Source organism: Malus domestica, chromosome 14 (assembly GCF_042453785.1).
Source record: "Malus domestica chromosome 14, GDT2T_hap1".
Taxonomy (NCBI): domain Eukaryota; kingdom Viridiplantae; phylum Streptophyta; class Magnoliopsida; order Rosales; family Rosaceae; genus Malus; species Malus domestica.
Window position 1 is genome coordinate 30984408 of NC_091674.1, and position 12688 is coordinate 30997095.

The 12688-nt window shown below is 39.2% G+C and overlaps 2 protein-coding genes across 2 annotated transcripts; one reads left to right on the plus strand and one right to left on the minus strand.

Annotated features, from left to right (window-relative positions):
* Positions 1–6884: 6884 nt before the first annotated feature.
* LOC103431253 (uncharacterized) lies at positions 6885–9065 on the plus strand. Its single transcript, XM_008369390.2, has 4 exons — positions 6885–7219; positions 7459–7541; positions 8577–8632; positions 8765–9065. Exons 1-4 carry the CDS (start codon positions 7048–7050, stop codon positions 8841–8843), a joined length of 390 nt encoding a protein of 129 aa, XP_008367612.1. The 5' UTR covers positions 6885–7047; the 3' UTR covers positions 8844–9065.
* A 1625-nt stretch (positions 9066–10690) lies between these two features.
* Positions 10691–12420, minus strand: LOC103431254 (U-box domain-containing protein 21-like). Its single transcript, XM_008369391.4, has one exon. The coding sequence runs from the start codon at positions 12190–12192 to the stop codon at positions 10858–10860; it is 1335 nt and encodes a 444-aa protein (XP_008367613.2). The 5' UTR covers positions 12193–12420; the 3' UTR covers positions 10691–10857.
* Positions 12421–12688: the final 268 nt, after the last annotated feature.

Consider the following 12688-nt stretch of genomic DNA (forward strand, 5'->3'; position numbering starts at 1 on the left):
TTCATGTGATACTAGAACTAGGAGGGAGGCGAGAAAAATCTCTCTTACGCACTATGCGCGGTGGAGATTTTCCCGAACTTTCTCCAAAACCCTATTGCAAACAAGACAGACGTGTTAAAAGGAAAATTTACGAGTCAGAATAAGACAAGGTAAATCTACCTGAGTTAAGCCGGAACCTTGGAAGGAGATGAATGGGGAGTTACTTCCTCTGATTGCTGGGGGGACTGTCATGGCTTACCAAGGAAGGAGAGACAGTGCTCGAACCTTCAACAGAAACCTACAAATAACAGAAGTGGGGGCCAAAGTTAGTAATTAACTTATGAAGAAGAAAAGCAGAAGGTCTAAAGTTATGATGTACCTGAGAGGGAACCTAAGGTTGAGGAGCAGGGACTTTAGAGGCTTCAGGTGCATCAGTAGGAGCTGCTCGAGAGGCATGTAGGTTAGTTACCTCTAAAACCACATGAATCTCAAGGACTATAAGCTCCCCGAAAGTGGAAACTGGTGTTTGATGGGGTTTCTGTACTGGAGAAGGCTGGGAAGAGTACAAGATGATGAGTACTAAGAAAAAAGATTCTTAGTATGAAAGTATTAAAGGTAGGCACTTACTGGGTTACTGTCATCCTCAACATAGTGCATCATTTTCACAGTTGAACGATCAAACTGAGAAATGGGAGTCACCTCCAAAGGAATGGATTTTGCTCGAAATGGAGGAGCTTGCCTTAATTGGGATGAATGAGAAGAAGCCTCGGGTAGTGAGATCTTTTTAGCCTGAAGATCCTTTGCAGATAGTCAGGTAGAGAATTAAGAAAAGAAAAGGAAAAAAAAAAAAAATCAAAGAAGCAGTCTATACCTCTAACTCTTTAAAGGCAGCATTTTGATGTTCTTCGGCGTTCCGTTGCATTTCTATGCCCAATGACTCATCCCTTGAAACAAAAGAAGGCTTCTTAGATACCTGGGGTCTTGAAATGAAAGTAAAATAAAATTGTTAGCTTTCAGACGTAAATTATAAACGGAAACTTGAAGTGAGGAGTACTTACTAGAGGCTTTCTGTTTCTGCCTACCCGCTACAGGAATAACAACAGTATGTGACTTTGAAGCAAAGGCAGCTTTTGAAGACTTGGAAGTATGAGCTTTTGTATTCTTCCTGGTTGGGGTTGCCCACTTGGGTTTAGGCTGTTTCTCAGACTCAAAATCAGAAGTTTCTACCACAACTGTCTGTGCCCGCTTAGGTGCTCGAATGTTCTTTTCGGGCTCTCCTTCAGCCTCCGAGTCTCCAGATAGCTCAGAGATATCCCCACCTTCTCCAGCCTCTCACCTCTTAGCCTCAGCGATAGCTTCCTGAATGATCAATGCATCAACATATTCTTCATCTGACCCAATGTTGGCCGTTTCAGTATTCCCTTGAGCTACAAATGTTAAAGAAAAAAAATGAATAAAGAGCTAAAGAAAGACGGATTCACAAGATTTTCATAAAATATAAATTAAGGGAAGAAAAAGCACCTATCAGTAGAAACTGGTTCTTTTGACTAACCATTTCCTTCCAATTCTCAAGTTCGCCCGAGCTAGGTTAAGATTTGAGAGAGAGTTGGTTGAAGAGACGGTCATGAGCTTGCAGAAATCATCTCCATACTTCTTGATCCATTTAGCTTCCCACCAAGTAGAGAAATTCGAGGTGTATTTGAAATTAAGGGCTAAAGGCTTTCAGGCAACATTGCTCATAACCTCAAGGCTATGTCGGGTAGCTCAGAAAATGACTTCTTGAGGAGATTGGAAGCGATAAGAGGTGTCACAATGAATATAGTCAAATAATGGGATTGGAATGGCTTGTTTAAAGCCGAATTACCTACTACAAAAGTTGGGATGATAAACCTCCAACCCGCATTCATAACGATCGCTACGGACTTCCCAAGCTAAGTCCCGTGGTTGAATACAACTGTTAAATTTCTCCCTGCAAAAGGGATTAACATATTCTCTAAAGGCATCTTGGAAGGCTTGATCATAAAACCAAGAATACCTCATAAACACAGACGTTCCCCACTCCAAGTCTGCCCGAGTCTTGCAAACTCTAAAAAAATAAAAGCAGGCAAACGTTGAATGGTTTGTGGAATAAGCTTTAGCTAGAATTCGGGCATGAGCCACACCCTCTGGAAACTCCAAGTTAGCTGCCCGAAACTTTGGAAAATACCATTGTAACCATGATAGGGTTTATACAGATGTCTTCGAAAGATAAGAAAAATAAATCACATCATTAAAAAAAAAAACTACTAGGACTTGGCGACAGCAAGATTTCTCCCTTCACATCAACCTTAGCGGTCCAGCTGTTGGAGGAAACCTTCACGTGAAGGCAGGTTTGGTCAACAGGCATGATCTCTCATACTTTGATACTTTTGCATGTTCTCCGGGTGGGTTTTTCAAAATGGGAACATGCATGATGAAAGGTCAGTATACAGCACGAGATCTAAAAACCAGCTGGTGTACTTCAGCTGTAAAAGGTCAGTATACTTATCCAAGTGCTTTCTTCTTTCCTCTTTTTCCTTTATTCCACTTTCGCTTTCTCAGAAAATGATTTCACATGGCTACCACCCTGCAAAGAAGATGTAGGGGATGGGTCATTGATCTCATCCAGTAGGGTCTGCAGCATACAGAGCATCTTTGATATGCACTAACTTCCATGCAATTTGTCGAGGTACTAGGGCTGGCCATGGGGCGGGAATTGGGTTCTCTGATGACGGCAGTGTGCGGCAGAGAGATTTGGCGAAATCAAACCGTGGAGAGAGAGAGAGTTCGATCTTGCTGCAAAATCGAAGCATGCAAAGCTGCCATATTGATGAAGAAGTCGAGCGATTGCTCGTGTATCCAAATAAATCCCAATCACATTGCTACAAGCCGAGAAGGAATCTAAAAATGGGGCGGTTGGCGTACTTGTACGACAAGAGTTGTAGTCTAAGAGCCTCCATGTCCAACAAGCCATCCCCGTCTAAACCGATCTCGATCACTTGAGCTAAGCTTTGCCGCCACAAGAGGAGGTTCGAGTGGTGCTCGTAAGGGCCGACGAAAACCAACCACCTCTCTTCCATGCCTATTAAATCACTACCCAGTATTTTATCTCTTAGGGTTGATGGCACGGCAATCCCCATCATTTCTTGGAGCATTTTGATTGCTAAAGTGGTGCCTTAGCCGCACAGCAAGAGTGTATCATCTGTTCCAACCCCTAAGCATTTCTTCAAGTACTTGACTGCTTCTCCCACCATTTTTGTCATTCGGTTTCTGACGAAGCTGTCACAAGTGTGAGTATTCCCGTAAACGGGAAGGACATTTTTGACGATGAAGTTTTTAATATAGAGAATAGAGCGTCCAGAGGCAGTGTGATCGGCGTACGTGAGTCTTCGTCTCCGAAAGGAGAATCAAATTCTGCAGCAGCACCGATGACTTGAGAGTGTAGACAAGACAACCTTAGCTGCGCGGACTCATTCTTTGGCACCTCCAAGTGTAGACAAGACAGCCTTAGCTGCAGCGGCACCGATGACTTGAGAGCGTAGACAAGACAGACTACTGGTTGATCTGTTTCTGGCAAGGTGGGAGAAAACAGGACAAGCCAAACTCCCTAAACATTTCCTTCATAAGGGTTTTGATTTTGTGGTCATTGTAGTCATAGTAGTGGTGATCTGTGGCTAATGAGGAGGAAGTGTAGAGAGGAAGATGAGGAGAAGGGGCATTGGGCGGCTCTCTGTAGTCGGTGAAGGTGCCTTGGGAGTTACCCATCTTGATGCAGATCTCAATGACTAAAAAGCACCCAACCCCAGAAACAAGAGAGAGAGAGAGAAAGAGAGAGAAAGAGGCCCAAAGAAAAGAGCACAATAAAAAAGTGAAAGCTGCTTTGCTTGCACGATGGGAGAGAATTTCCCAATGAATGTGGGGTTGGAGCGAGAAAGAGATGGGCTATCTTGGTTTTGCAGATCCACGGTAGACAGTGGTGAAATTTGATGAAAAAGTGAAAGAGAACCGACATAGTTTTTTGTGTCGATTTCCCACAGACGGCTCCAAATGTTGATGCACAAAACCGGAGGGGTCTTGGAACAACTTAAATCCGATTGTGAATCTGCAAGAAAGTAAAGAACACAAGATGTATCGTGGTTCACCCCAATGTTTGGGCTACGTCCACACTGATATTGTATTTCTCTGTTTGTGAGATGATGAAATGGTGAAAGCTTCTGAGGGTGAGAGAGCTCTTCCCATGGCCTAAGAATTGGCCTCCCTTAATGAGGAGAGTGAGGGGTCCTTTTATAGAATAAAGGCTCCTCACTTATTACATATTTGCCCATTCATTTATTACATAATTACATTTGAGTCCCCCGAGTATTTATACGAGATCTAAATACGGAGACCCTAAGTATGGTACAAACACATCTAAATAAAGAGTGCGTTGCAGTTATTCTATGTGTCTAAATAACATTATCGTTAATTAATTTTATTTCCTATGCTATTTGATAAGCAACTCAATTAAAACAATAGGAATGATTTGCTATGTAGTTTGCATGACAAGTTTATAGAGTCTCATTATCTTTATCACTTCGGTGACTAATTAAGATTTCATAATCCTCTACCTTTAAGTTTATATCAACGAATGTACTTTTAAAATTTTAATGTTCTCTTATCACCTCTATAAGAAATAGCACAACATCACAAACAATAACTGTTCTTAGTCTTTAACTAATGTTTCTCTTTGTTTTTCTCTTTAGTTAATATGAGCATGGATGGCTGACCGCATTGTACTGACGCAAGATTTGGTATAATTATTAATCTCATTGGTCTATTTTACTTGCACTGTATGAATAAGCGTTTGTCTAACTTTCATTTATAAAGTATGGATGCGGAGTATTTTGTTCGAAACTTTGTACCATATTAGTTGTTGATGCACAAAACTGATCGGTTGAATTTTGAACCAATTTAGATCTGACCTTAAATCACACAAATACAAAGAATACAAAGAAGTATCGTTGTTCACCTTGGATTGGAGCTACGTTAACATTGGTGCAGTTCCAATTTCACTACGTAAATTAATGTGGGTTACAATGTACATAAATGTCTATTGCATTTGAAATAGTAGAGAGGCTAGGGTTTCGTCTCTCTAATATAAGGTGAGGAGTCACTTCTATAGGATAGGGGATCCCCTCTTACATACTTAGTGCACTAAGTAGTGGGCCCAAACTATGCTACAACATGGTTATTGTTATACATGAGGAATGTACATATATTTAGGCTTGTTGCTTTCAGTTGATTATTTTGAAAGCAAATAGATTTTATAATGAATTTTATTAGAGTTGTAATTCTAAAGAGTAATGTTATTCATACCATGTTTTTGTACCATATTTTCATACCATCTTAGGTGACATTTGATGTGGACAACCATATCATTTGAATTAATCAGATTTTTTTTTTAATTTAGTTCATTATTTAATAAACTAATAATTAAGAAAAACTAGTTAAGTAAATGATGATTGTGGTATACGATGAGTCTTTCTTATTCCTTTCCTTGGGTTTTGCAAATTTTTCAAATGATGTGGTTGTCCACATCAGATGTCACCTAAGATGGTATAGAAATATGGTATAAAAATGTGGTATGAATAACATTACTCAATTTTAAAAGGGTAAGGAATTAACATTCCCTACTACTATAAATAAATGTGCACTGTAATGGAATAATACACATCCACAATTACATATATTTCTCTTTCTCTCTACTATTGCCGCACTCCTCTTTCTATTGCCTCCATAATTGTTTATTAAATTATGCCTACAACATCTTTATCTTTTATCTTTCTTTCTTCTTTTTTTTCTCGTGTGAGCAAGACAGCAATGTTACACCTCTATTTTCTTATGTGTAGGTTAAAAGCTGAATGGTTAAGAAAATATTTTTTGTCTTAACAAAAGGAAATGGCCATGTGCTTGATAGTTGATACTATATTAATTAATTCGTTTCTAGACTTCTCCATACACACATAAGAAATAGTATTTTACTATTTAGTAACAATATTGATATATTTGTTTACGTACCATCTAATACAAGTGAGCATGAGCGCATCCACATAGAGACCAGTGTGGTTCCGAGACCTAATGAAGCCTATGAAACAAGTTTGTGAAGGTCCTCCGAGAATGATCCGAACCAGTATGAGATGTTTTTTGTGCCGACTAACTATTTGATGAAATGTATATTCGACATCACACATAGAAAGAGTCGACAAAACTAGGCAAGAAGTCTCAACAACACTCGACAATTGACAGGTGCGCATCATGGCTTGCAACCAAGTACCCGATGAAGTGCCTTATTGGAAAAAGTTTGAGCGCTTTTGTGTGCTATTTCTATCTAAAAAACCTTGCACATCGAGGACCCCCACCCCCCAAAAAAAATTCTAAATCCGTCATTGCAAGTGCATTCTGCATACGATAAGTAGGAAACGTACACATCTAATAGAAAACGAATTGCAGTTATTTTTATGTAACTATGTTATATGATACACAACTCAATTAAAACAATAAGATTGATTTACTATATAATTTGCATGACAAGTTTTTAGTCTTGTTCTCTTTATCACTTGAATGACTAATTAAGATTTCATAGGCCTTTACCTTTAAATTTTATATCAACCAATCTACTTTTAATGTTCCTTGATCACCTCTATGAGAAATAGCACACCATCACAAACAATAGACAAGACTACATTCTCGATTTACTGCAAATTTGAGCCTCAGGCCCATTTATAGTTGAAAACATAGCTTGGGCTTTGAGTGGACCGTATAATTGCTTAATGGCTGTGGCCCAAACGATGTTGGTTTTGGGCCAACCCAACCGATCTGATGAGATACAAACCAGACCAAACCAAACCAAACCAAACCAAATCATATCGGAGAGAGAGATACTTTTCTTCCTTTCTTATATGCTTTACTTGGTGATTAAGCCTTTTAAGCCTTAAGGCAGCTGCAAAATCAGAAGGAGGAGTAGAGCAAGTAACAGCGAAGCAAGCAAAAGCAGAGGAATTGGAGGCGAAGATGGCGTTGCAGTGGATGATATTGACGTACGTCGTGGCGGCAGAGGCGGCGTTGGCCTTCCTCCTAACCATTCCGGCGCCCAAGCTGTTGAAGAATCGATTCGTGTCGCTGGTCTCTCTAATCCTCCAACCCGCCCTCTTCATCGTCCCCTTCGCCGGATTTCAGCTCCTGGGTTCGTTTCCTTTCTCGATTTCGTTCCCGTTTCCGCTCCAATCACACTGATATTGTCCTTATTTGTAATTATTTCTGCGATCTGGCCTCTCAATTGAAATGGGGTTTCGAATTTCTCGTTCAGGGCATTATATAGCTTTGGATTTCCCAATTTATCTTCTTTTTTTTTGTTTGATTTTTGGTAACAATGGGTTCCCTTTGATGTTTGATTTTGCAATTGTTTCGTTTGTTTGTGTGTAGATATATACTGGAAGAATGAGCACCGGTTGGCCTGCACCTCTGATATCTGCACCGCCTCTGAGCGTGACCGCTATGAGAAATCGGTCAGTTTCCCATTACTCTCTCTCTCTCTCCGTGGTTTTCATTGCTTTTAAAGTTCCAATATTTGATCAAATTGATCAGATGATGCCTTCTGGTCTTGAACTTGATCAACCAGCTAAATTAACTTATTGAAGTAGAAATCTTGTAACAAAAAGGAAAATTACATTTTGATCTCCCCATTCACTAATGCTGCTTGGCAGCTTTATTATAATTAACAGCATTTTAATTTAGGGACCTTCGAGATCATCACATATTCGTGCTTAGTTTTACTCAAAATCAAAATGCTCAATAATGCATATCTGTTTCTTAAATTAGTCCTCCGAATACACATATGTTGGGAATTAAATTGTTAGGTTGTTTTGGAATAGGATGGTATCTTGAATCCTGCTTCTTTATCATTTGTTGGACTTTCTTTGTTTGTGGGAATTTGTGGATGAGGGGGGAAGAAGGGGTTATGCTTTTGGAAATATTCTAGTACGAGATATCTCTACATTTGGGCTGTACATTTCATGAAAAATTCGATATGTGGTCCAATTCTTGCGTTGCAAGTTGTTGCACATTCAGCTTTGGGATGTCTTAGAGAGATTGAGAATAGATATGTCCATGCAAATGAGTGTTTGACAATTTCTCATCATAATGCTCGCTTCTAAAACGACACTCGCCATTGTTTTGGATTTCTAGGTATCAAGATACAAAGGTTTGAAAGCCAAGTTCATCATCCTTCTTTTTTCAGGTTTAGAAGATGGAATTTGGGGATTTCTTTGTTTATTAGGGAAATTGGTACCATTCGTGCATTGTCTTTGAACCATTCATGCATGGAAATTGGAAAGTTATTTGAACTTTAACTTGATGCACGTAGTTTAGTCTTATCATATTTGATTCGGTTAGGTGACAAAAGAGCTGATCAGCCTAGTCTAGTGATTGCATATTTAGCCCTCTGCCAATAAAGAGATACAAAAATCAAGTTCTTTCTATATCCATGGTATATTCAATTGTTCTTGACTCATTTCCTCTGTTGCGAATAATATGCCATGCAGATGTACAAGGCTCAAGGGAATGTAGTTCTTTGTGCTTCAGCATGTCTGCTTTACTGGTACGTCGGCCAGATATGAAATGCCCACTTCTTTTTGTTTTTAATTCATAAAAGAGAAAAGGAAGAAGGTAAACTTAAGGCCTCTGATATATGTCTTGTCATTTGATAGCAATCTACAAATTTTGGGCGCAGGTGTCTATTTCGCATCTGTAAATTGTACAAGGACATTCAGAACTTGGAGGAAGTGGAGAAGAGGTACAAGGACGAGTAGGTTTTCGGATATAGGCCCTTCGTTGGCAGTGGAAACAACCGAGTTAATATTTTTTTCATCATAAATGAGAAACCGATGCTGCTTTTAGTAATACTGTAATGTCTTGAATTTGTTTGTGTAATTTGTAGCCGTCTAGTATGTTGATACATTGTTCGTGTAGCTGAAATATACTTTGTTTTCCACATTACATGAAAACTATGGCATTGATCGTTTGTTTGAGTATATGAATTCTAATCTCCCTCGATTCGTGAGCATGACGGGGCAGTAGGAACAGGCGGCGCCCCGTCTAGCTCAGTTAGAATTTTTAAATTTCGTTGATGGAACCATCAGATGCATTTCGGCATGGTCATTGTTTCGTCGGCGTATGTTATGCTGCAAGTTTCGTTTACACTTCGTGGCAGAGAAGTCAAATAATTCAATTGAAATGTTCAAACGAGGTCTTCCAACGTACGTAGACTTGGTTGTCACACAGAGGCTGCATTGACCCATGAAACACGCTTTAATTTCTTGAAAATTGGCCAAATTTGTTGGGTTAATCACTATAATTGCTATATCGTCATTCTATGATGGTTGTCAATACTTAATCGATACGATATTTTATTCTGACCAATTTAACAATTAAGATTTGATTTAAAATTTGCACAACATTCAAAATTAATGGAGGACATTGTATTATGCATAGGCTTATAAGTTTATAACATTTTACTTATGCAAAAGATCTTGTGAATAACCACCAATTTTGTTTTTCACAAACACTTCACTATAATTCAAGGTTTTTATCAAAACCCTCACAAAGACTATTTTGTATCATTTTCGCCGTACCATCAGCTTTCCAATGACTTATAATACTTCATCTTATTAAATAATCATAGTTTTTTTACAGATATGTCTGCTGCTTGATAATGTTTTCTTTGGCAACTATTTTGCTCCAATTTTTTATTATTTAGTATATTTACTGAGCAAATGATATCTTTTACGAGATTTATGTTAATTGAGAAAATAATATATTTAGCGAGATTTTGTGAGCTCTTCATGTCTTTAAGAATGTGTTGCATGGGGAGGAGGGCGGACTGTATCATGTGCAGAATTCCCACTCGGGGGAGAGGAAAAGCTAAAACACTAACAGCCTACAAGTTGAAAAGATTGAAAACACATTACAATTGTGCAGTACATCATTGACATCCTCGTCGTTCCCAACTCACATCATAGAAAGTGTTGCAATCTTCTTTCTTTTGGTAGGTATGAAACCATGTCCTTATTATCCAAACGAGTTTTGGTTTAGTTTAAACAGGTGCATAAAAAATCAGCTTCATCAGTCGGCGCCAACAACTAGACACACAAAAAGGATGTGTTTCGAGTTTCTTTTTTGCACAAGAGGTGACTTAAATTGATATAAACATGACCCGCTGATATAACATCTTAAATGAATAACACATGTTTTGAACGGATTTTAAAATGACTAAAAGTGTTTTTGGCAATCGAAAAATATGTGGCCAAAAACTTATTAGCATTTCTAAGTCGTACAAGCACTTTTGTGGAGAAGTGTTTCTCCAGTAAGCACTTGAACTCTCAATGTAGAACTGTAATATTTATTTATTAAAGAGATAAATGCTAAGGAGACTTTTAAAAATGGGGCTCTCTATCATCCCATGTTTTTTTACTTAAGTTTTACAATGTTGGAACGGAAATACCATTAAATTGTGAGGTAGCAGAGAATCTATGGAGTGTCCTACTTTAAGAGTCTCTTTAGTATTTCGATATTACAAAAGTCCTTTCAAAAGGGCTAACCAGCATGTGTTTCAGAAACAATAATCATTGATATAATACTGTGACATGTGAAAAGAAGAGATTGAAACTCTGTTTTACTTTCCAATTCAACTGGCAGCATTGCATTAACAAATCTGGAGAATAAATTAATCAATGTTTACCATTTCAAAAGCTCATCAATTGATGGAACTAAAACTAAGAACTAATTAACACAAAGAATATGTATGTTTTCTTTTGAAAACGTTCATCAAAACGACCTTCTAATACTCTTAAAATCGACGGACTCTATGCATTCCAATCCAGCTCTGTAAGGATTCAAGAGCTTCAGAAGCTCGTTCGTCTTCTCCTTCGTGTGATCATCCCCGCAACGAACCTGTAAAACCAACAAGAGCTTCTGAAATGTACCGACTTGAAGGGCCTCAACCAGCACTCTTTCTTCTTGCCTGCTTGCACATTTACACAGCTTCCAAATCGCTGAAATCGAATACTCAGTTGCCATTTCCGATATTCTCAAAATTTTCTTCACTAAAACTGGTATAGTTAGCGCATCAGCATACGCCTTTTCCCTCCCTTCTTTGCAATCACAAAGACTGTCGATAACCGCCAATGCCCTCTCGCTTACGCCCCTTTCCGAGTCCACAAGCATTTCCAGCAATACCGAAACCAATCCCATCTTCAAAAATGCTAGCTTGATATTTTCACCGGCGGAAGAAGATGATGAAACCAAGTACCAAACTACCATCAGAGATGCCTTGGTAATCGCCGGTGAAATTTTCTCTCTGATGAGCTCGAAAAGAATGTCATTCACCCCACCAATCTCCGCCAACGCTTCAACATGTTTGGTGCGATCATCGCAAGAAAGAAGCTCTTTCAATGCTAGAATGGAGTTTTGCTTCACCGAAAGATCATCGCTTTCCTTGAGAAACCAAACCATGCAATGCAACGATGCCTTGGATCCCAAGTGTGTGTGTGACTCTTCATCGAAAGCCGGAAGCATCCAACTCAGCGCAGACAGTAATTCTTCACACACAATTGCATTTCTCCTTTCGCAATCGCTTGCGAAAGAATCAAAGGCTGCAGCGAGTACAGATGCAGCCCCATTCTCCAATATACAGCGCTTGTTTCGCTCGCTCCCAGCCGCCCATTTCTTGATTCTGCGCACACATTCGACGCACCCTTGGTGATCCAAACGTCGAGCTGAGCCCGCTAAACTGAAAAGAATCTCGGAGACCTCAATTGGCATGATGGGAACTCGCGGCGTTGGAACACGTTCAATTCCATAGCGCTTGTTTTCGGTGCACCATTCTTGAATCATTTTTCTGAGACTATGGTTGGGAATCTGATCAAAGCTTCTCAACACCTGATTTGTCACAGGGCAAGTGAAGTTCCCGCCTTCGAGCCACATGTCGATGCTCTGTCTATCATAGGTTATTCCGGATGACAATGTGACCGGATCCTTCATCAAGTCAAGCGATATCGGGCAGAGGAAATGGTTCGGGATCAGGGCTTCCATGTCGAGGTCCCCCGGCTGGTTTTTCGCCGCACGGTGGCCGGTTCTCCTCCTTCCCCAGCCTAAAACCATTGGTACAAGCTAGTTCACTCACACAACAGAAGTTATAGGTTAAAGACGAAAATTCAGAAAACTAGAGAAGTTGTTTCTTTTGGTTTTGTTGGTGTTGGTTTTTTTGGTTGTGGAAAAAATAGGAGGAAGGAGATGGAGTTTATATACCAAAATTTGTTGTCCAAACTACAAGTTTGAGGCCTTCACACGCGGCGTTCAAAGTATGAGAAGTGGGAAAGAATTGAATAAGAAAGAAAGGAAATTCAAGATGTAGGGGGAGGAATAGGTTTTCCATTTTTCTCTTTTTAAGTAATAGTATTTGAATGTTGACCGTTGAAGCTTTGAATGTTTTTAAACCTTAAATCGTCAAAGGAGGAAGCGGTAAAAGTATACTCCTCACGGGATCCAACTGTACCAAGCAAACGAATTATTTGTTCTCTTTTCTTCTTTGTTTTTCCCTTAGAATACAGGATAATGTATGATTGAGTTTAGTCAAGTTCGACTCTTTTTTTTTTTT

Excerpts from the sequence above, each read along its gene's own strand:
- LOC103431253 (XM_008369390.2), top strand. The coding sequence starts at position 7,048 with ATGGCGTTGCAGTGGATGATATTGACGTACGTCGTGGCGGCAGAGGCG. Across the intron at positions 7,220-7,458 it reads CGCCGGATTTCAGCTCCTGG|ATATATACTGGAAGAATGAG; the intron begins GTTCGTTTCCTT and ends GTTTGTGTGTAG. Across the intron at positions 8,633-8,764 it reads TCAGCATGTCTGCTTTACTG|GTGTCTATTTCGCATCTGTA; the intron begins GTACGTCGGCCA and ends TTTTGGGCGCAG.
- LOC103431254 (XM_008369391.4), bottom strand. The coding sequence starts at position 12,192 with ATGGTTTTAGGCTGGGGAAGGAGGAGAACCGGCCACCGTGCGGCGAAA.